This window comes from Strix aluco, chromosome 10, assembly GCF_031877795.1.
Source record: "Strix aluco isolate bStrAlu1 chromosome 10, bStrAlu1.hap1, whole genome shotgun sequence".
Lineage (NCBI taxonomy): Eukaryota > Metazoa > Chordata > Aves > Strigiformes > Strigidae > Strix > Strix aluco.
The window spans coordinates 21,004,134-21,028,088 of NC_133940.1; the positions used below are offsets into that span (position 1 = coordinate 21,004,134).

A 23,955-nucleotide genomic window follows, 5' to 3' on the forward strand; every position below is an offset into this window, starting at 1 on the left:
TTTTTTTGGTGGAATTGCAGGTTTTGTCTCATTTTGTATTGCTTTTATTCAATAGCTTTTTTTTTTTTTCCATAGGTGGCCATTTATTTTTAGGGTTAATACTCTCATGTTTACTAATGCTTTATTCAGCCTGTTACGACTTAGACAGGAGGAAATTAGGCTTTCTTGCAACTGAGTCTTTACCCAAGCATGGAAAGTGAGCCTCCTGTGGGGGTGAGAACAATTTGATTCAAGCTCCTTCTAACCTTGGTACCCTGGTTCCAGTCTGTCCCAAAAGCATGGTTGTTTCCTAATGTAAGACACCAATCTTGCAGGATTTGGCTTGAGACCACCAGCTTATTTTGTATGGGCAGTCAAGCAACCGTCATATGATAACAGCTTTCATTCCACCAAATTGAATTTGATTTGAACCAATGACCTTGAGGTGCAAGGCTCTATATCCTGTTACTTTTCCCTGGAGACACGCCATCCTCCTTAGACTCTCTAATTTTGCCACATGAATGAGCCTCCTGTCTATTAACATTTATGTTTAAATCTTGATGATAAATTGCAATTTAGAATTGCGGTATGAGCTTTGTCTGGTTATTCACGCTATGTGTTAGGCATTTGGGCTACCTACTCCCCTTTTCTCGGGCGTGGAGCAGGCGAGGCTCAGCCGCTCTGGGTTTAGGCGCTTCCAGCAGATGGCACTCGGCACGTCTCAATCGCTGGGCCCTGCAAAACTGCTTGTTTTCTCCATTATCTGTTAGCCTTGGTTTAAATAATACCTGATGTGTTTTACTTTTTATTAGTAGTTTCAAAATAACTTAAAAGGGAAGTATTTATCAGTGAAAAGTATTTTTAAATAGAGGAACATTCGTTTCAGTAAGCCTGAATATATTACGGCCCTTTCTAACATGGCAGCTGACTTCTGCTGAGGGAGCAATGGTGTCTGCTTTAATTCATTGAAATGGGCAAGGTATTCAGTTCTGTGTATGTGAAAAGGATATGCATCCTGTGGCTAATGTTTAGTACACAAGCGTAGGAAAATGTAAGCATGTGAGCAGTTTGGTACTCCAGTAACAAACTTTAGACCTGCACTTCTGAAACTGTCCCAACTAGTTGTGAATTACTCATCAGCTACTCATTGGGCTGATAAAGAATAACTTCTGGCAACTTCAGCCACCTTGTTGTGTTGGTGCAGTTCTTAACTATTACATGTTCTCAATCCAGAGCAAGAAACAGAACGTAAAAATTCTAGGCTGGAGACATAGTCTAAATTTTGCAAATTAACTACAAACTTACTAGCTGGTGAATAAACAGATAAGTTCAGCAGAACTTCATGCCAGTCAGGAGAGAGAATTTGGTAGCAGGACGGCAGGTGTACAGTCCATGAGACAAGCTGTGGAGGACAAGGCTTGGGTGTCAGAAAGAATCATCAGTTGTACAGCTCTTGCAGCAATACGTGGTTTAGAGTAGGAGACAAAGGAGAATAAAAGTGTCTTTCGAAGATGAAAGTTGCGGAATGGTTTCTTCTTAAATCCTTCATGGGGATATCCGGAACTGAAAGTTGTCTGTCAGGAATTAGAGTGGAAAATAGCCTGTATGAGACAGCATTGTGGCAGAGAGTGAGGAAGCCTCTGCTAAATACATAAAAAATGACAAGAGAGAAAAAATGCAGGGGAAACTAGAAACATACTGGTGGAGTATGTTAAACACAGTTGAAGTTTCAAGATCAGTGTGCTATGCTGTGAGTATGTTGTAGTGATGGCATGGTTGTTTTTCAGCATGCATTTGGGAGCTGCCAGCAGCTATATACTGAATCACGGAAAGATGAGGCTTGGTGAAGCCTCACTTGAAGGTAGATGATGTGGATAGGGGATTTCAATAAACAAGATACTCTTTGAGAGGCTCAAAGTTTAGATATTAGTGCTGAATGGAAGGTTTGTGGAAGAGATTTGATGTGCTTATTCCTTCTCAGAGACTGCAACAAACTTGTACTTGTTTCTATTAATTGGTATTTAATTTCTTCATAGGAAAAGAATAATATTAAGTGGGCTTCCAGATGGGACTACATTTTGGAGTCCATGCCACATACAAACATCCAGTGGTTTAGGTAAGAAATTGTGTTTTGTCAGTGAATAACCTTGCAGGGGAGCACAAAGATTTCTTATTTGTGCTTCTAGGGATATATAACTTCTGCTGTGGTAGAACAAAGTCTGTTAGTTTTCAGGCAAGAAACTTTCTTGGTTTTATATGTGAAGTAACTTCTATCAGTCTTCCATCTCTTGGGAGCAACTGTAGTATTGCATTTCAGCAAAGGAATGCACCATTAGTGTCCAAAAGGAAAGCAGCTTCCATCGTTTTACTTTAGCATCTCCCTTCTACAGAACTTTTGAGACATTGCTGCTCTGCAGTGTTCTTACTGTTACTGTCTGGCTTTCTGTAACGCCAAGTAAGAGGTACATATGTGTGCTGCGTGTTTTGTACTCAGCAGCTGCTTACAGTAAAAAGAAGGGCTTTTTTTAACGAGTAAAAGATGTATATGAAAAGCTCTTACTTATTTCCCTCTACCACGCAAATGATGTGAAGTATATAATTTATGTTGAAATGTTAGCATTTTGCAATATAAAGTGTTTGAAAAGGCTTATCTACAAAATATTAAATGGCATGATGCAGGTTTCATTGGTTGATAGATATAAAACCTTGACAAAGTCTGCTTTAAGAGCTGTAGGTGTTTCACTAGGGAAATAACTTCTGAGCTATATGAGGAGGAAAATAAAAGCAATATGTAACTATCTTGAGAATTAAGCATATATCATAAAATACTATTCTCACTTCTGTCCCCTAAGAAATCATAAGGGTACACAATTTAAAACAGTTTATCTTCTCTGGGTGGGAAAATACTAAAAGGTCTGAATGACTTAAAGTTGGAATATCTAAGGCTGTTCCTCAGACTTGAGCTGTACATGTGGTATGAATTGGAGTGCATGTCCTGAAACCTGAGTAAGTGGATTGAAAGTTTGACTTTTTCTTTATCTACAGTATAATGAATTCCCTGGTAATTGTTCTCTTCTTATCTGGCATGGTGGCTATGATCATTCTGAGGACTCTTCATAAAGACATTGCAAGATACAACCAGATTGACTCTTCTGTGAGTAAGATTTACAGCTTTTACATGAGCACATTTTTCTGGTGATAGTCGTTTCTATCGATTAGTTTTGAATACAATCTAAAGAGATATATAACTACCAAGAATTTGATACGTACTAATATATCTGGGAGTTAAAAATAGCTTCATTGCTGTTTCATCTTTTCTAACAGCAGCAATACGTGGACAGATGTGAGAGTTTTGCTTTTCTAGTGTCATTGCAGTGAACTTGCAGTATGTAAGGACAAACTTCAGGTTTTAGAAGTATGTGGAATGAATCACAGAAACTTTTTGGTAGTGAAGAAACTCGTATTTGAAATATAAGTTGCTTTATTCCAAGGAAAGCCTCTTTTATTTTTTTAATAAGTACTTCCACAGTATACCAACAGCCACAAGACATAGTGCAGACATTGAAAAGTGTTCTGGTGTTGGTTCACCATCAAGATGTGGCCATTGCTCCTGAGTCCTGTTGTTGCATTATGGAGTCAGTCTGGACATGTAGCTGGTGGTATGACACTGACCTAAGCAGTCAGTGTGTTATTTATGAAATCTCCATCCTTGGAGATACTCAAGCCATCTGGACATGGTTCTGGGTAACCTGCTTTAGGTGGCCCTGCTTGAGCAGGGGGGTTGGACAAGACGACCTCCAGAGGTCCCTTCCTGCATCAGCTGTTGAGTGATTCTGTGACTCTGGCAACCTGGATTTGTATGTAAGATTCTGTGTCAATGCAGCCCTGTTTTGAGTCACGTTATGTGGCCTTAGCACAGGACCTGCGCTTGTATCTGTTGCAGAGACATTTGTAGCACAGAAGCAAAGACTTTGCTACCCACGTTAGCATATTTTCTACCTAAAAATGTGTTTTATAGTCTGAACAACCAAACTTGTGAAGAGAACAGTTATTTTTATTGATAACTGTTTTCCCCCTCTTCAGGACATCAGGGATAAAACTACTGCAGTGAGCTATTGTCCCCATTTGTAATGAAGCTGCATTAGGAAGCTCGGCTGCTGTAATTTTCCCATTTCCAACATGGTATTTCTTTATAGTAAGCAAGCGTGCTAGCATGTGACTTGTGAAATTTGGAAAGTTTGTGTTCTAAATTTCATGAGAAGTATGATGCTATACAACTTCATAAAGTGATGTATTTAAAAAAAAAAACCACACAAACACAACCTGTATCAGGTAACTATTGCAGAAATGGTCAAAAATTAAATCAACAGCTAATAATGGAGTGAAATTAGTGTGAGATTCAGTAGTTGTCTTGCTAAATGTTATGGAAGAGATTCTGATCTACATGGACTAATACAAATTGATGGTGCCTTTTGTCTGTGGCTAGAAAGTGTGGTGGAATCACGTACTCTGTCTCCAGTTAGGAGATCGTAATACTGCCGTTCATGTGCAACACGACTTCTGATTTCTAACTGCTAGAACTACTTGGTGTGTATATAAATGATTTTTTGTTGTTGTTTAAATACAATTCTCCTGGTGATCACTGTGTCAAAGTAAAGCTGGTTTATCTGACTTAATATAACGACTGAAGCTTATTGCCATCCAACTGAACCCGTTGTGAGTTCTTTTGAAATATGTACTCCTTAAAAAGGGAAAGGGGCAGGTCCCTGTAGTGGCTTGCTACCATGATGGAAGAGAATATAACTGATGGTGAGTGAAAGGCTGAGTAAAAATTACTCTTTCTCATTGGTAAAAGTGGTATCTGCAAGCCAAAGGTGAGAAATAATGTCAGATACTACAAAGGTTTGAATTTTCACTGTTACTGCTGTGTATCTGGATAAAGAAATACTTTAAAATGCACAAAAATGTTTCATATTGGAACTAAAACATCTGAAAGTACTTTTATTCTTCTTTGTGGTTTTGATATTTAATATCTTTTGTTAATGCAAATCCAGACAGTAATTAAAGTGGAAGAATTTTTCCACATCCTTTAACTGATAGTTTTTGTGAAGCTCTTGTTTGATCTCTCAATTAAATTATGTTCAATATCTTATACAGTGTTGTCTTTATTAGTTGGTTGTTCTTAATGTGATAGAGCAAGGCTTGTAGAAGCTTGATTATTTTTTATGGATAACAGCAGGGATAGGTGTGACTTTCAAAAACCCACACTTTTTTATTTTCTTGCCAGTTGTAAGAGACTTAAAGATCTGTTAAATTTCAAGGAACTGATTTAAAAAGGTGTGAAATGATTGTGCAAAAGAGGACCTGAGGAAGCTGCAGTGAAGCAAATTAGTATCTCATGCTTAGGGAATGCTGGTGGTGCTACTTGAAAAGAGATTGATGCACAAGCCACTGATTGTGGTCTTAGTATGCACATTTAACATTCAACTAATACCGACTGGTTTTTAGTGTGATGTAGATTTAGTGAGACATACATTAATGAAGTGTTTAGAAATAGATTCCTGAACTGAATTTAAGAGAATTCATGTCAATATCTTTTCAACAGTGAGAGGTAACTGTTGTCCTCTTTGATCGTGACTACTTGAGTGTGGGAGACTTAAGTCTTTGTTAGAATATTCTGAGAACTAAGCTAAATTAATGGATAACATGAGGAATGCTGCAATTTTTTTAATTTAGTGTAATTTTTAGCATATTGGCCAAGATTCAAAACTATCTTTTTAGATGTTCCTCAAAAATTTTTTTGTAACTATAAAGTGTAGCTTTCTTCTTGGATTAGTTGTACAATTCTTATCCCCATCTTCGAACGGTAAAGGTTAGCAATATAAAATACTGCTGAATTCTTTAAAGAAAAGTGTGGAAAATGCTGACTCATAGCTAATTGGCCTGTAATGAAAGAGTTTTATTAAAAATCCAGCTTTGAGATGCACACTCTGGCCTATAGGCCCATCCAAGATCACTCAGGGGTTTCAATCTGCCAAGCTTGATTTCTCTTTATTTTTCTTAAACCAAGGTACTTACCATGTAGCTATGTGTTGTAAAGTTCGTAATTGAACCAGAGGGTGTCTTTTGAGTGCATTGGCCAGATCAGGTGTCGATAAGAAATCTAATACCAGCCATTGCAAAGTTATACGTTTTCCTTGTTCTGTCAGGAACTAAAGTACTAAGCATTTATTTCTGCTTAGTGTTCACCATTCTGAAAACAGATAAAGATTTCCTTCAGATGCTAACCTCTTAAGTTCTTTCATTCCTTACAACTACTTGGGAGAAGTCTTTCTTCTGTCTTACCTCAACAACTTTCTCATCATCATCATCACAACTAGTTCAAGTTCAGACTTACAGGAAAGCATGGTCTTTATGCTTCTTTAACCAAACAAACCTTTCTTTACTGATGTGTTGGAATTCTAGATACCTTGTATCATTTTATTTGCAGGTGTAGTTGTTTGGTTTTTTTATAAAGAGTTATCTTGTGTTTAATAGCTTTCAATTTTTGTATTCCACATTTCTGAGAGTCATTTCTATCCAACAAACACAAGCAGAGGTATCAGTATGGGGAAGGCAAAGATAATCTTCCAGGGTAAAAAAAAAAAAAAAAAAGACATAATCTGTTGCAAGTTAAGATGCTCTATATCATTTGCCAGTTTGGTCTGTATTCTTTCTACCCTGTTTTTTTGTGTGCTGGTGGTAAACAGTCCCTTGAACTAAACTCAGTACTCGTAGGTTGAATGAAACCTGTAGCTTTTCATTTTGTGAGGAAGAGAGTGGTCTCTTGAGATGTTGGTTATTTGTGGTCCTGTGGGTTTGGGCTTTTTTGTGAGGGGAGGTGTTTGTTTTAAGTGACTTCACTGAAAAGTTTTATTCTTCAGCAGTGGTTCCTTAGAGCCACTGGACTGAGCATCCCTCTTGTGCCATCCATCCGTTCACCTCTGGCAGTGGGACAAAGAGTACTTGCCCCTAGTGATTTTAGGGAGCAAACTTTCTTCTGGAGTACTGGGACCACTTCATTCTTTTCCAGTATTGTCATTGAGACAGAGTGTTTTGTAATGAAAGCAAAAAAAGATAAATGCTTGAACTAGATTGGAATGTTATAATCTAAGTTAAATTAAATGGAATGCTTTGGTTTAGTTTTAAATTTAGAATGATGTTATATGGTTTGGCTAATTACATTTTGTTTCTTCTTGCTTTAAGAGGTGAGTATTTTCTTGATAAATCCTGCCTTTTTCTTTCACTGAACCATTAGAGGGTTGTAAAATCAATGAGTGATGAATCACATGCAATTAGTCTGTCTTTTGATGAACTTGCAGTTTAGATCCAACTTTAAATATGTATTTTGCATCTTGTTTGTATTAATTCACTACTGCATTATGTATCTTTGCTAAAGATATTGTTGATTTTATACAGGAAGATGCCCAAGAGGAATTTGGATGGAAGCTGGTTCACGGAGATGTGTTTAGACCCCCAAGAAAGGGAATGTTACTGTCTGTCTTTTTGGGCCAAGGAACGCAAATTTTCATTATGACATTTATTACTTTATGTAAGTAACTTTATTAAGGCGATGTGTTTGTAGTGTAATAGTGTAAGAAACAATTGATAGAAGCCTTCTTTTGGAAATAAAGTCTTTCCTTTAGTAAAATATTAATGCTGTTTCATAACAATAATCTAGACGACTTCAGTAACACTGTTTTAAGTGGTGTCATTCAAAATGTTGTGGTATCTGGGCTAATTCAGATTCTTCATGATTGCAGAAATGAAGATTCCTTGTTACAAGTTTCTTTTTAAAAAACAAAAACAGTTTGTCATGGTGTAAATTATCCAAGGATCCAGTAATGGAAGTTCAAAGACATGTAATCAAAGCTTTAATGTTCTTGGAACACTTTGTCTAATACATTTGACACAACAGCCTGCAGCCATGCAGAAATAAGAGCACAAATGCACGCCAATGGAATAATGCAGAGACAGCATTGAGATAATATGAGAGCCTACCATAAATAGTCATATATACATGTGATGATGTAACCTGTCACAAGTTGTTTTATTGTATGTTATCAACATATGACCATTCCTTTTATTACTGCACAGTAGAATTGGGAAGTATACTGGTATTTATTACAAAAGAATTTTTCAAATTCTGCTCTCCAGGTTTTAATTAGATTTTTTGGTCTTTCATAGAGGAGCTGCTTTTTTTTTCTATTCATTACATGATGCTATAAGATTAATAGAATTTTCTTGATGGGCTTGTCTTTTGGTGTTGAACACAACTCTTTAACTTAACTGTGATAGTTTACTGTGCAACCTGTATAGTATAGAAAGAAATTGTGGGGGGGAATCCTTTTTCTGTTTAAAACAAAACTTCCCACTAGAGATCACTGACAAACTCCTTTTCTGAGAATATTTCTGGGCTGGCCTCTACAATTAGTTCAGACACAGGCAGCCTTCTTTTAGTAGAGAGGTTTATTTTCAAGATAGTGCATTCTTGAGTAAAGTGTTGTCCGTCATGGTGGCTGAGAGTCTTTTGTGGGATTTCAAGCAAGTGACTCCATACCTCTGAGATCTTCTGTCTTCATACTTATTTTTACCTTAAAAAAGCAAAACAAAAAACAAACCAAACTAAAACCTAAAAAGCCCAATAACTTCCCCTCCCAACAAAAAAACCCCTTAGCTCTGTTGAAGTTTTTGGCTTCTCCAGACCTACTGTTCTCAGATGCTCTTCATGCCACATATTGAACTTTTCTTGTTACTTAGCGTGCGTAAGTATTGATCATGGATGTTTACAGGAGGACTGTAGGATTTTGGAAGCAGACTTTTTCAAGCTGGGGTTTGGTTCAGGTTCATTGATCATCTCTGTGTGGCATTTTATTTTTCAGTCTTTTGGCTACAACAAATTTTCTATTTAAAAGATGAGGTGGAAATAATGCTTTATTATGAACAAAACAGTGACATTAGGGGTGTGCTCATGTGATGCGGATATAGGAGAGGTTATGCACATAGTCTTCATTTAAATATCTGGTAGTGAAAAGGATAAACCTGTACAGTGATATGTGTTACAGGGGAATTTTGACACGTGTCCACAAATGACTAAATCCTTTTGTCTCTTTAGTCCTAGCTTGCCTTGGTTTTCTGTCTCCTGCCAACCGCGGTGCTTTGATGACCTGTGCAGTTGTATTGTGGGTCTTACTGGGAACTCCAGCTGGTTACGTGTCTGCTAGAATGTACAAGAGTAAGTACGTGTTTGTTTAATATGAAACAACAGGCTAAATTTGGAATTGCTCAGCTTAACATAAACCGCAGACTGGACCTGGTGTCTCAGACAATAAATCTGCTTCTTGCTGTTGTACTGCAAAACAGTTGGGAAAAGTTCTGAACTTGAAATTGTTTTTACTTTTTCCCTCAGCATTTAGAGGCGAGAAGTGGAAGACAAATGTTTTGCTTACAGCTCTGCTTTGCCCTGGGTTAGTATTGTTTCCTCTCATTCTTTCCTTTATTCTTAAGAATAACTGAATCTGAGGTGGGAAGGACGGGAAAAAAGTAAATTGTGATGTTTGTTTGTGTGATAATTTTCTTTGTTGTTTTCCAAGTTGCTGTTCCTCTTGCATATTGCCTATCTGTGAACATAAAGAAAAGTGAATTCTGAGGAGCTGGAGCCTAGTACTTTAGAAGACAGCAGCTTAGCATCTTGTTTTGTAATCAGCCGTGGGGGTAGGAGGACTCTCTTGCAAGGTCACAGCCTTGGAGAATCAGTGCACCAGAGCATTAGGCATAGTGGGGAGGTAATTCCAACTTGGTACCACAGCACTTGGTGTGTTCCAGCTAATCCTACCTTAACTGTTGATAGATATGGTCACTTTGTTAGGAAGTACGTGGTTTTGTGGTAACTTTGGAGTGTCTGTAGTGCTCTTCTTTAAATAGGGACAGCCCTTTAGGCAGAAACTCTTGTTACCTTAGATACAGTATCAGTGTTTTCTTGTAACCATGTTATTGGAAAAGACCCAGGATACATAATTTAGGTTTATTTTTTTTAAGTAAATAGCTATATACTGCTATACTAAACAGTAGATGTTTACTATGCGTCCAGGTGAGAACGATGCAGAGATTCTCTTAAATGGGTTATAATTTTTTATATAAGTGTAGGTAGTGTCCAGTTTTGGATATGACTGTAGTGTGTATCATACTGTGGCCAATGCTGTCATGCTTGGGAAGGGTGATGGCTCTCCTACCTTTTGTTTTCTCATAGCTCTCAAGGCCTTCTGTGAGAAATAGGTCAGTGAAGAAAGTATTTCTTGGTTGCAACTTTGGGTACATGAAACTACCCTTTGACAAATGTCCTTGGCAAAAGTTGAGGAAAAGGTTATAAATAATTTCTTAAGGTATCTCTCCCCCAAAAAAGCCTAGAATGAATAAAACATGATTTGGTTTTGAGTATAGTAGAATTTCATCAAATGAAATGTAATGCATTCAATAACAACTGAATGTAGTATTTCTATGAGGAAATTTATTTCTAAACAAAATGTGCTTCAGTCTCCCTGCTGTCATTTAGATATTATCTTGAGAGAGAAGAAAATATTTATCAGTGGAAGAAATACTGTGCTGATCGTTTAAACTCCCAAATAAATTAAGTTTCACAGAGGAAGTAAAATGATTGGGGATGGTAGAATATGAACAGATGTCTTGATTATGCTATGCTAGTTCAGTAAATTTGCATAATATCATAAACAGCCTAAGGCCATTACAGTCTCAGTACACTGATGTGAGTTCATATTTGCAGTATTTTTTTCTAACTTTGGAAGGGGGTAAGTGGCATCTGTGCTATGAGCTTGGGCTGATAATAAAGATTAGCAAGACTTCTGAAATGGATTTGATTTTTTTATTTTTTGTTCAACAAATGCTTACACCAGGGGTTGCTTGGGTGTGCTTATTTAACAAGTCCATTTCCCCAAACAGTTTTGGCAAGCGTAAGGCCTCTCCTAGGAAAAAAGAAGCCTGCCTATTGCTCTATTCCTCCTTCCTTCCTTTTTAAATTAAATACGGTGGAGGCTGCATGTTCACTTCAGGGCAGTTTAAATTCTGCCTCAGGAACACTTTTTTAACAAAACCCAGACAATGGTGCACTTCGAAGGGGCCCTTCCTGGGGCGAATTTTCTGTGATACATCTTTGAATCCATGAATAATGGAAATTCAAGCAGGCTTCTATGTGGGGTTCCCTTGCAGTACATTTTGCTTTGCTTTCAGAATGGGATGGGTTTGAAATCTTCATCATATGTCTTGTTTTCTAGTGTTTTCCCAGGATGTTTGGAAAATGAAGCAAACGCACTTAACTGGGGAGGGAAGAACAGGTCTGGAGAGATGTCATGACTGATACAGTCTTTAATTAATTCTCAAAAGGTGCAGGTTACTTACCTGTAACGGCATGAGGTGTTAGTACAAAGATTCTTGTAGGGAGGAGCCCTCTTTAATCCACCCTTCTGCCAGCACGTTGCTGTGATACATGCTGCAGCATGGTACACATTTGTTGTGAGAGTGACGTGTGGCTTCCTAAATAAGAGGTTTTGCTATCACTGTTTTTTTTCAGAGGGAATTTACTGGTTAGAAAGGACCTAAATAAAGGAATTAAATGACTGGCAATAATAGGAAAGGTGACTCAGGAGGGGTTTTATTTATCCTTTAGCATTCCTTGTATAGATTTTCACAGTTGAATCTTTCTGTTACTTTTTGGGTTTATGTGCAGAGTCTTTATTTAAATAGTGGCTTTATCACAGATACCTGCATTATAGGCATTGGGTGTTGCAAGCATTTTTACATTAACTGCACTATTGCTGAAAGTAACTAGAACTGTTAGGGAGTGAAAGATTGCAAGAAACTACATTTTTCTGATGAAGAAGACTTAACTGGTTTATGTTTTTTAATATTAACTGATATTTATTCTTTACTGAATATTTTAATATTTTTTCTGATCTTTTTTCAGGATTGTCTTTGCTGATTTCTTCATTATGAATCTCATTCTGTGGGTGAAAGGATCCTCAGCTGCCATCCCTTTTGGCACTTTGGTTGCTATCCTAGCTATGTGGTTTGGAATTTCAGTCCCACTGACCTTTGTTGGTGCATATTTTGGCTTCAAAGAGAAGGTAGAGCTCTTTGAATACAGTTTTGAAATATACCTGTCTTCTGCAGTTGAGCCATTGAATCCCTAAGCATACAAGATCTGATTGGATTGAAACGTCTATGGCCCTACAACTGTAACATGATGTTTCACGTTGTCATGATTTTGAAACAGTATATGCTTGTAATGTCATGCTAAACTTTTTTTCTGTCCATTCATTAGAATCCACTTTTAATAGTGCTCTTGGAGGTCTTGCTTGCCTTTTGTACTTCAGTAATACCTCAGCAGTTTCATTTTTGTAGTATTTCAGAAGTACTTCACTAGTTAGAGATAATGCCAGACAACTAAGAAAACGGGTTTTTTTATTAAGGACCAAACAGATTTCTTTCCTTTTGTTACAACTTGCTTTCTAACCAATAGTTGGAATATCTAAAGCGGTATGTGTTTTCCTAATGATGGATATCAAGTTTGTAGTTTTCTTGGTTTAGTAACTTGTGGTGGCTTATGGATGAAAATAAAGTTAAGTTATGTTTATTAAATCTTTAGATCCCTAGTATTAGGGAGAAGCAATCTTATTTATGATGTAACAATTTATCTTTATTTCTTTTGAAGCCTATTGAACATCCAGTCCGTACAAACCAGATTCCTCGCCAAATTCCAGAACAGTCTTTTTTCACAAAGCCATTGCCTGGTATCATAATGGGTGGTATCTTGCCCTTTGGCTGCATTTTTATTCAACTTTTTTTCATTCTGAATAGCATTTGGTGAGTATTACTTTTTTTTTCTAGTTACGCTACTTTGATAATAAACATACAGTTGAGTTTGAACATCCCAAGCAAATGAGTATGAGTAATATAACAATTCTTAAAATTTTTGATCTTCTTGCAGATTTTTGTGGAATTTCCAGAATCTGCATATTTATTGCTGTGCTTAGAAATTATAAAACTAGTTGTTCTTATTGACAACTGCAAAGTTTGAAATTTGAGTACTGTTTCTTTGTTTTATCTTTCTGGCTCCGCACAGTACAAACATGGTTTCATGCTGTTGTGGTTAGGTGGAGCCTAATCTGTTGTGTAACTATATTATGATTTATGAAACTGATTTAACAGCGGAGACTGGTAGATCATATTAGAATCAGGTGAAGAATTTGGGATTGCATGTTCTGCAAAACAGACTCCACGCCCTGTAAAACATCCACATCACTCCTAAATCTTGTCAAAACCTAGTCAAGCAGGTGCATGGAAAATTAAACCAATGCAATCTTTCATAACTTTCACAATGTAAATATGAAATGTTTAATATATTATTGTTCAATGGAAAATATTAACCTGAAGGTGCCAAGTTTTTAAGGTGTCATCTGTTTACGTTGAGATTTCTTACTGAACAGTTTTCTAAATCAGTTCTTAAATGCAAATATATTAGATATGCTAGCCTTTCACTTTAGTCCTCAACAAAAGTAGAAACTGTGTAATATAACTATGCTAGAAAATGTGATCAGCTGACAAACAGGTACACTCTGGGCTTTTGTAGTTGAAATTACTGAATTCCCAAATTGTTTCTCATTATTTATCCTACAGAAGGGAAGCATGGAGGGAACGGGCAACTTCCACTCCCTCTGTCAAATCTTGCACTGCAGTAATTGTCACCATCACTCAGTAAAGTTGATTTGGTTACTTCCCTTATCTGGAAGACACCAGATTGAAAGTAAACAAGCATAGTTCCCTTGAGTTTGAGTGTTTTGGTGTTTGGTTAGCCTTTGTATTGGAGTCAGACTTAGTCTGGGGATAGACTGGAAGTGGAGGAGCATCTGATTGGATGTGGTGAGGAGATGCAGAGGCACTTGGAACACTTAGCTGCAGTAGTAGGAAGGAAGTGGGTTTTGTAACTGGGGAAGAGTACAGGTGATGCAAGTGTTAGGGAAGCTAAAGGAGACCTGAAGTGATAAACATTTCTGGAAACCGCCCATAACTGTTCTCTGTGAAAACTGATTGAAGCTCATTTCAAGGGAAGTATAATTGAGGTCTTTGAGCTCTGTAAAGCAGTAGTTTTATTTACAGAGTACATTCAAATAGAGAGAAAAAACTTTTTATGAATCAGCCAATAGTGGTATAGACAAAGTTATGCCAGTGGATACTTTTTTTTCTTAGCTTAGCATCTGGCCAGGTAACACTGTAAATTAACTTGGAGAACTTCAACCAAAAATTAGACTCTTGTTTTTATTTGTTATTTTAGGTCTCATCAGATGTACTACATGTTTGGCTTCCTGTTCCTAGTTTTCATAATTCTTCTAATTACGTGTTCTGAGGCTACAGTTTTGCTGTGTTACTTCCATCTGTGTGCAGAGGTAAAAGTACAGTTTTGATGTAGATACCACTTGTAGCTGGAAGATGTTAGAGTTGAGGTTTTCACGTGTCCTGTGATGTGTTGGACGCTGTGAATGGATTGTATTGTCAGCCCTTGACGTGCCTATCTTAGTCACTCTTCTGAAATGTGCCTTTTGCTTCAAAATCCACCGTTTGTAGCAGATAAGCAAAAATGAACAGCCTTGATCTCAAGAGTAATTTCATGTTTGTAGTGGAAGCAATACAGGGGACTTTGAGAAAGAAAAAAAGTAGCTACATGCTATGTTGGAATTTTTCTTTTTTTGAGATGAATTTTGAAGAATTAGATGTATTTCATAAGACAATGTTATTTTTTAACCAGCTTGCTTATATTGTGTCTTCTATGTGATATCTCTTACTGAACGGTTTATTGTTTCTTTCAGGATTATCATTGGTGGTGGCGATCATTCTTGACAAGCAGCTTTACAGCAGTTTATCTTTTTATCTATGCAGTTCATTACTTCTTCTCTAAACTCCAGATAACAGGAACTGCTAGCACCATTTTATACTTCGGTTACACAATGATCATGGTCTTGATTTTTTTCCTTTTCACAGGTAAGTACATAGTTCAAACTAAAATGAATGCAGGGGTTTCCATTTTTGAAATGAGAAACATTAGGTGAAATCTAGACTATCCAAAACATTAAATACAATTAATGACTCTTTTGGAAGTGTTACTTCTATGGTTTATGACACCACACATCACAGGATGATATTCTTTAAGTCTTTTTTTCTGACCTGAAATTATATTATAGTATAATTAATTTTCCTTTATTGCATATTAGCAGTGAGTTTGAACCATTATATTTTCAAAGTGCTGTTCTTGTTCACTTTGATATCAGGGGTGTTTAACTTGATTCTGGATTTCATAATTGGTTCTAGAAGCTCTATGGTTAGAGATATTGCACTCTGCAAATGGAAAATAGAAGATGTTTTCTGCTTTCACTATTAGCAAATGAAGCAGGTTGGTGCTGGGAAAAAAGTGAATGTTCACAATTGATAGTTCTGGTACTGTTAGAGGTGGTCTTACCTGCTTATTAAGCACCACTTCTTAATGACAGGATTGTACCTTAATTGGAGGAACCTATTTGGAATATGGCTCTCCGTTTTTATTAGTCCAGCTTTTCTGATGTTACTCATGCAGACTAAATGTCTTCTACAGAATTACTCTAATGTTCATAATCACTTGGCTCGAACTATAATTTCAAGGTTGATTTGATGTGAAATCTGTGCCAGATTTAGCATGTGCTAGATGAAATTAGAAGCTCTTTGAAGGGTACTGGCCCTTAAAAATAGCCAAGAGCATTTTATATTGGTGTTCATCATACTGCTGCTGTTTGTGTGTGTGTAGTTCTAACACATGAAGTCAGATCTTTTATGTATCACTGTGCTTAGCATCATGAAGTACTGCAGTGGTAGATCTAGACAAAATGCTAGTTCATATATAATGGGTTGTTCATAAAACCAACCTTTACATTCATTCTTAAGATTTGTAATAGAGGATCTCTCTGTGGATGGCATGATGGTTCGGATTGTTACTACTTAATATTTTCCGCCCGATTATTGAAACCTGCTGTAATTACTTTGTGTTGGCTTTATGAAATGCATCACCTAACTCCCTTGATGCAGTTAAAAAAAAATGGCTAAAACAAGTAATGAAAGTAAGTCTTAGCATCAGACTTCAAGTTTGTCAGTTCAGCAGTGAGGACCTCTTTCATCTTTATTGCCTCTAATACTGATTGATATGAGGCAAAAAAAGCATCGTTCATAATAAAACACTGAAGAAAATCACTCTGAACAAAGCAATTACTCTGTAGAAATTATATTTAATAACATTAACAGGCACTTACTGCTAGATTTTTATTGTTGTTTGTTATTTAGACCTGTGTCTCTTCAAAAGAAAGTAAAAAAAAAAAAAATTAAAAAGTAGGGAGGGAAAAAAAATGATTTCATTCTTCTAATTTTTAATTATTAGAAGGCAAACATAGAAGTTGGCATATTGCCAGTTAAACGCCAGCTTAAATCCTGGTGAAACAGACCAGGTCCAGATGTCCTCTATAATATCTATCTATCTATATTTTAAAAAACCCCAAGCTATAGTCTAAAATGTTTTAATTACTTTTAAACTAAAGCAATATGTTAGTATGTGTTTGGATTTTAGCATAGGTTAGTTGCTATCCTGCCCGTTTTAATTTCACTTACAAGATGCAAATTGGTAGAATTAAAAATATCCCTTTCATACATAAAATGATAATTGAAACTGTCATGGCAGCTGCTGAAATGGTATTAAAAGCTTCAGATGTGCTGATCCTGGAGTTCATAATGTGGAGGCCAGTGAGGCCCCAAAAGTACAATAATAAATTGTGCTGCTGTCACTTTTGCAGTGTTTTTTTTTGTTTTTTTTAAATAGAACCACAGTGGTGATGGCTAGGCTACATTTATAGGTCAAGAGGACAGCTACTACATGGTCCCTTTTTTTATTTTTTTACACAGAATAGCTAGTCACTAGAAAGGTAATGGGTATAATAGGTATATGGAGTGTGTAATAAAACCTTGCTAATGTAAAATGCTGTGATAAATTTCCTTCCCACGTTTTGATGATTGATTTTTGGCCTGATATGTAAGCTATTCTAGACAGGTGACTCAAGCAGAAGATACCTAACTTTGCTTTGTTTTGTAAAATATTCCTTAATAGCACTTGCTTTGGAAAATACGGGTTCAGTCCTTCATGAGATTATGGAGGTGAGGGAGTTTGCTAATGTAGCTTTACACACAGTTTGCATTAATAGCGTTCTTCCTGTGTGTATGTTCCCAAAATGGGACCTTGATCTGTTCCACTTAAGTTAGCACTAGGTATTTTGGTTTTCTCTATTCTTGCCTATTAGGCCTCAGGAACTGTGACAGAAATACAAAGGGTAGTGTTAATACCTCCTGCTCGGCGGTGTGTTGTGCTACTGTGGATGTTACAAAAGAGATCGTAACGAATAAGTAAATAGGAACTGAATGTTTGGATGGCAACAACAATAATATAAGCTGACTGGTGAAATCTAACAATTAATGTGCACACCCAAACAAGACAATTTTATTTTAATGTACAAAGTGTGGCTAATCTTTCAAGAAATAAGTGTGGTTGAATGGGGATAGCTACATGATTACATGCATTTTATGCTAGAAGGCGAAAAAATGCTGAACATAGTCAAAGCATGTTGCTTTACAGTGACCTCTATTTTTGAACATCATTTTCACTTGTGAGTTAATGCCATTTTCAAAATTGAGTTTTGATCTTCTGGGTAGATTGTGTTTAGAATCCGAGATTCTGAAGCACCCACCACTGAGCAGTGATTGAAACCAGTATGATACAGAGAGCTTTTAAGGTACATAAGAAGTATCAGCCAAGTGCAGAGTGCTTTTCTATTTGCTTTCTTACAATCTGTTCGTGCTTTGAATTCTTTTTTCTTCATTAAACAATAAAGCTAGAAGAAGAATAGAGCAGAACAGTCTGCTTAATGTATTTTGGCATTACTCTGTGCAATAGTCCTTGTTTCTAATTTTGAATTTAAACTAGTTTACTAATAACTTTCCCTTACCCAGTTAGATGCTAGCTTTCTGTGGATGAGATCTTTCTGTGTGTAAGAAAGCTGTTGCTGTAGTGGTAGTATATATATTGCAGACCAGAGTATTCAACAGTATATAAACCAGAGGACAAAAAGATCAAAAACTACCGAGGTGTCAGTGTTTCCCTAGTAAGTATAAATGGATGTATTGGACAGAACTCTCTTCTTGGCGAGAGAAATGACTTGAGACATCTTCACAAGTGGGTTTTTGAATTTTAAATAGCTCCTGCAAAAATTATCTTTTAGCTGTACCTCCCTAGGATAATCAGTGATGTATACAGCAGGCTGCAGTGGAGGAATTGGTGTCAGGCTTGGTATCTCTGTGCTGTGACTTTGACAGAGATGTGCATATTAAAGCTGTAAAAACCTTACAATGGAAAGGAGTTTAGACCAATCAGAAAATAATGTGAGAGGTCTCAACTCTTTCAACTGGTGGGTTTTTTTGTCTATTTGTGTGGAGGTTTGGGAGGTGGCTTGTTTGTTTGTTTGTTCTTTTTTTTAAGTACTTACTGTTAGAATTTTTTTAACGGCTTTAAAAAAAACCCCTTTGGGTATCTGTATTCTGTCATGTAGTGTTCATTGATGTCTGTCAGTGAAGCAGTAAGCTCTAGAGGTATGCTCCTTGTTGATAGTGCTTCAAAACTTTATTTTCAGTTTGAGTGTGTTTTGAAATAAACAAATACAAGCAAAGATCCTGGGGTGGTCTTATCTAAAGCTTACCTAAATAGTCCTACTCTTCTAATGAGAGGCACATTTTAAGTAGGGGATGATTCTAATTTTGGTGCAAGATGTGCTTAGAAAAATGCTGAAGATTTAAGAGCTGAGTATGCATTTCAAGAAAATACTTTTCAAGCCATGCTACTTGAGATAGCAAGGTTGTATTTTAACTAGTGCAAGAAATAATGGCAATTTTACTGGGTAGAGCTACAGTTGTGGGAAACCAATCATGCACTTATCTGTATTTTAAGATTGGCCTTAATCAGAGTAGTTAAAAGGGGAATCTGAGAACCTGTTACACTAGTCAGCATTGGCCTAAAGATCCAGTATGTTGATGCTTTTCTATAAAGTGCTAAAATTTGGAACAAGTGGCAAACTTGTGAAATGGGCTAAAATGTAGAAAATGTATTCTAGCTAGAATTTTCAAACAAGCCAAACTAGTTCAGAGTTATTTTCTTCCCCAGTCATTATTCATTTGCAGATCCCTTTTTCTGATTGGGATATTTACTCCTGTATAGAAAATTGGAAGCTTTTTGACTGAATCACCTTTTGTGGACCTCTTAGTGGTTGGTGGAATCACAAGCACCCCCTCAGGTCTGAGGTGGAAAAACCACTGAGTTTCAGTGGAACCAGGTACTGTACTGCTTATGTTCTTCAAAAAAAAGTTAAGCTTTTTGCTGCACTACCATAAGCAGTACTGTCGGTAAAGCAGCTGTACAGCTTAAAGCAGCTTATAAGTAATGTTTCCTTAACTTACTTTAATTTCTGTCTATTAATACTGATTTTATGGTTCAGATCTGGTGTCTGACAAACATTACCACTTACTGCTCATGTTAGGAAACATAGTCTTACTCTAGTTCCACTACACTGGCAAAATTTCTGATAAAAGTTTAAAAATGGAGCAGGGGTTACTTGGTCTTTGAGTTGCTAAACAGACTTTTTTTTTGGAGTGAAGTTGAAAATCAATGTTGCCGAAACCTGTGAAAGTCTGTTTATAGATGAAATTCTTGTTCACAGAATGAAGTCTTCAGATTCTGCTACAAATGAAGCTGTGTTTTATAGAAAGCTGGTGTATCAGAAAGATTCAGAGTGACAAGGATTGGAGGAAAATACTATGGATTTAGAGTGTGTTCTCATATTAAGTTATGGCACGCTCAGAAAACTGTGTGAAAAATCTCATTCTTGTGTTAGTTAAACATTTTTGTTATGATGTTACAATTTTGTTCTAGAACAGCAGATAGATTTTTAAGGTATCTCATCTGTTAAACATTTAGAAGAAACATTGCTTTCAAAGCCATAAAAGGCTTAAAGTGGGCTATATTATAAAAACAACTAGAAAGCATATGCTGAGAACCATTATTAGGAAAAAACCATGAGAGTAAGGCTTAGAGTAACGATGCTGATATTGGAGTATTGGACACAGTAGGAAGGGGTGAGAATTGACCATAAACTGCAAAGACTTAGTGATGTCACAGCCTACAAAGGAATTAAATTCCTTCTGTGGTTGGTGTCTGATCTCCTATCAACAGCAGTAAATCTGCTGTCTCCTACTGTTTCAGAGGATGATAACTGCAAACTTGGAGGGAAGGGGTAATCTGTGGCATATAATGGTAGGCTGTCAAAAAAGCCTTTAACTGCAAATATACATGGTAGCACAAAGAATACAAGAATTGGCATATAGATAATAAGCATCCAAAGACAGGTTCCTCACTTAGCAAATGCATAGATGTGGTCTGAAAGACAGAAATGTAACGAATGTGGAAAAGACAAGTGCTTAATAAAGAACCTCCTCATTAGTAAACCAGTCACACTGAAATATTGAAATTGGAGCTGATGTTAAACACGGGCTGTACAAACAGAAAAGGATGAATGTAAAACTGGAGGAGCTGACTGCATGATCTTGCAAGTCCCCGTAGGGTAGCAGGTAAGGGCTGTCACAGGGCTGGCAGGTAGCTGTGTCTTTGAGAGCGAATTCAGCTGATACGGAGACCTTCCCTTTTTTTAGGCTTAACATCTGTGTGGCAGTTTACCCCTGGGTAAAAACATGAGGAACAATGCATCGCTTCCCTTAGAGGCTTAAGACTTAATGTCTCCTTGCATATTAAGTTCTTAAAGTAATTTAAAAATAAATGTGATGGACAGTGTCTTTGCAGTTGCCCCATAATAGTGACTGTGGGGTGCAAATTACAGACTTGTTCTTCAGCTTAAAAACAGAAAATTGGTATAGACTAATCTCATTCAGTGTCATCTCCTCTTTCCATCACCTTACTCTGCACTGTGCGAACTCGAGCCACAGAACTTGACACGTGGCCCAAAGTCTCTCCAGGAGGTAGTTGTGGAGTTTTTTTCTCCTACTGTTGGGTTGGATCACTAAAGAACCGGAAATCAAGGAAGGCTGTACCAAACCAGACCATAGGTCTGCTACCCGAGCACCCTAACAGCAGTACTCCCGGGAAGGGGTGTGAGAACAGGACAAGCTTATACTGGTACTTTCTTCTGGTCTCCCATCTGCTGTGGCTCAAGGGCTTTTTTTTTTTTTTTAGCATTTGAAATGGTGTCTCTGTAATTAATAGCCTTTGGATTTCATTGTTCATGAACTTGTTTGGTCGCCCGGACTAGTGTATGGTTTTATTATCGATACTGACCTGTGACAAGAAAATCCGTGGCTTGAATACGTGTTGCACAAAACTATGTATTTTGGTTTGTGTCACTGCTTGTTCCGTTTGATGCTTGCTCCCAACTGCTATAGACCTCAGAGCATTGCTTTAGCAAAAGGAAGTAACAGGATATACAGAGTAAGAAGTTCCCTGTTCTTGAGTATAAATAGAGCACAATGAACAGAGAACCGGGCCAGGTGATTTTTCCCAAGGCCTTGTTTTGTGTCATAATTCATAGGTGACTGTGAACTACTGTAGACCTAAAAAACCCAGGTAGGTGTTGACCTTGTGTGTGTGTAAAAGTCACTTTCTTAAATGGTGCTGTGTGCCTGCTAGTGGTGATAGTAGCATCACCTTCAGTCGTTTAAATGTACGTCAAACAGCCTGGACCTAAAAGCCACCTTTGATATAAATCAATAATTTAGCCTAGGGATGAATGTGTGTTGTTAAATTTAACAAGTGCTGTTATTCTGGATAGTTAGCTGGATTACAATGTTATATTCTGTCCTGCTGGGAAGTACTTGTTAGATTTTTCTCTCAGAGCAAACTGGAAGATAAACTAACCATTTTCACTTTCTCATTTTAGGGACTATTGGATTTTTTGCCTGCTTCTGGTTTGTAAGTAAGATTTACAGTGTTGTGAAAGTGGACTGAAAAGCTTCAAAGTGTCTTTTGAACATATCTCCCTTGCTGTTTGATAATTTTTACCATGTACTGAAAAACATCCTGTGTAATTACTCTAATTTGTAAAAGCTGAAGAGCAGACTACAACATAAAATACAGATTTTTATGGAAGGAAATGGCACCATTGGAAAAAAGGTTACATCAGTGTACTCATTGAATATGTTAATTCTAATAATTCTAAAAAGTATATCCAGAATTTGATTTAGGACAAATAAAAATTCTGTGAACTACTTTATCTGGAAAATGAGTGCATTAAACAGTCCTCCAGCTGAAATTCCTTGTGATTTTTTTTTTTTTGTTTACCTCTTGGTTACCATTTATATACCATGAAAACATAGAACTGTCAAGTAAATCTATGTAAAATGTGAATTTTTTTAACTTAACTATGATTGTACATATTACCCTGCACCTTCTTTACAACTAGATACCTTCTTACAAATGTACATGCATTTAGTGTAATGTAGACTTTATTAAAAAGATCGACACTGGTTTTTGTTCAAATAAAACTGCACAACTCTAGCTGACTTGTTTCCTTTCTTGTTAATTAGGCTTTTGCTACTTGGACACAGATCACATTAGTTTGACCAGTTGACAGCTTTTGAGTTTTATGTTGTTTATAAGCAGTTTGGCTGTGACTTTGGCTGCAGCTTGTCCGTGCAAGCAGGACTGGTAGGTCACTTGAATCCATGGCTCTAGGGTGGGCAGGGGCTTCTGAAGCTGCTGCTGCTATTACCTGTGCCTCAGTCTCACTTATTCTAACCTTCCACAAGATATTTTTTGCTGGGCAAACCATTATTTTCTATCAAAGGGTGAAAACCTTTTCCTTCTTTTAGCTCTCCGAAACACTTCGTTTTGTGAAGACTGTGTGCAGCTTGTTGGGAAGTTTAGCTGTGAATCTAGTGGGCTTGGGAATGGGTGATTCTTAAAGGTGAAGCCTTTCTTCCTGTCCTGCAGAGCTTGTGCTTAAATGCTGGATTACATGAGATGAGTATCTTAATAGCCTCTTCAGTTACAAGATTGCAGACATTCCTCTCTCAGGAATGTCAAGACTTTAAAGAGGCTCCCCAAAATCTTGAATTGCACTTGAAGCTGAGCAGAGAGTCACTGCAGACACGTAATTAAAATGGCTGTGTTACTGACCCTGTTGGAGATGAGTAAGGGGATGTTCACTCAGATTAATGGGTGAAATACTCAAAGCTTATTAACTGGCATATGGAAACATTCATTGCTAGAAACTGCTTTTCAGTGTCTAAGCTGGCAATTTAACAAGACCCAAAATGACTCCCTATCTTTTCATAAGTCATACAAATACCAGGTAATTGTAGTTAATGTTTAATATCCTTTCCAAAGTGTAATCTTTTGTATGAGGATTTCAACGCTCACCTCTATGTGTAGTTGTTCCTTCCAGGTTACTGAAGTGTAGGACAGATCACCAGGCTAAGCTGGGATGAGTACCAGGCTACATCTTTTGAACAGTGCCTATTGCATAAAAATGAGGCTTTAGACATCTTAATAAAAAGAGCCAAGCATTAGTGTACCAGGAGGGGCTGGCTACAGTAAAGATTGTTTCAAGTGAGGTTCAGGTATGCTCTTGATGGCAACTCAGCCTTCCAAATGTTTTCCCTCCTTCCACCAAAATCCCTGTTCCCTTTCTGTTTCCTCCCAGAGGTGGAAAACTGCAGAGCTGCCATTGGAGAAATCAGCTTGCTGTTATCTGCTGGTTCAAGAGCACCATTCACTCTATTAAAAATTTCATGCTCTTGAAATTGATG

The 23,955-nt window shown here is 37.0% G+C and overlaps 1 protein-coding gene across 1 annotated transcript in view; it reads left to right on the forward strand.

The window, feature by feature from the left end:
* The window catches only part of LOC141927600 (transmembrane 9 superfamily member 2-like), a 32,814-nt gene extending 10,112 nt beyond the window's left edge, over positions 1-22,702 (forward strand). Inside the window, exons 8-17 of the mRNA XM_074834739.1 lie at positions 2,016-2,095; positions 3,025-3,133; positions 7,438-7,570; positions 9,134-9,253; positions 9,428-9,485; positions 11,996-12,155; positions 12,743-12,894; positions 14,363-14,474; positions 14,895-15,066; positions 22,086-22,702. Of these exons, the coding sequence (XP_074690840.1) occupies positions 2,016-2,095; positions 3,025-3,133; positions 7,438-7,570; positions 9,134-9,253; positions 9,428-9,485; positions 11,996-12,155; positions 12,743-12,894; positions 14,363-14,474; positions 14,895-15,066; positions 22,086-22,153 (1,164 nt within the window). The 3' untranslated portion in view covers positions 22,154-22,702. The remainder of the gene's footprint in view (positions 1-2,015; positions 2,096-3,024; positions 3,134-7,437; positions 7,571-9,133; positions 9,254-9,427; positions 9,486-11,995; positions 12,156-12,742; positions 12,895-14,362; positions 14,475-14,894; positions 15,067-22,085) is intronic.
* The last annotated feature ends 1,253 nt before the right edge of the window (positions 22,703-23,955 follow it).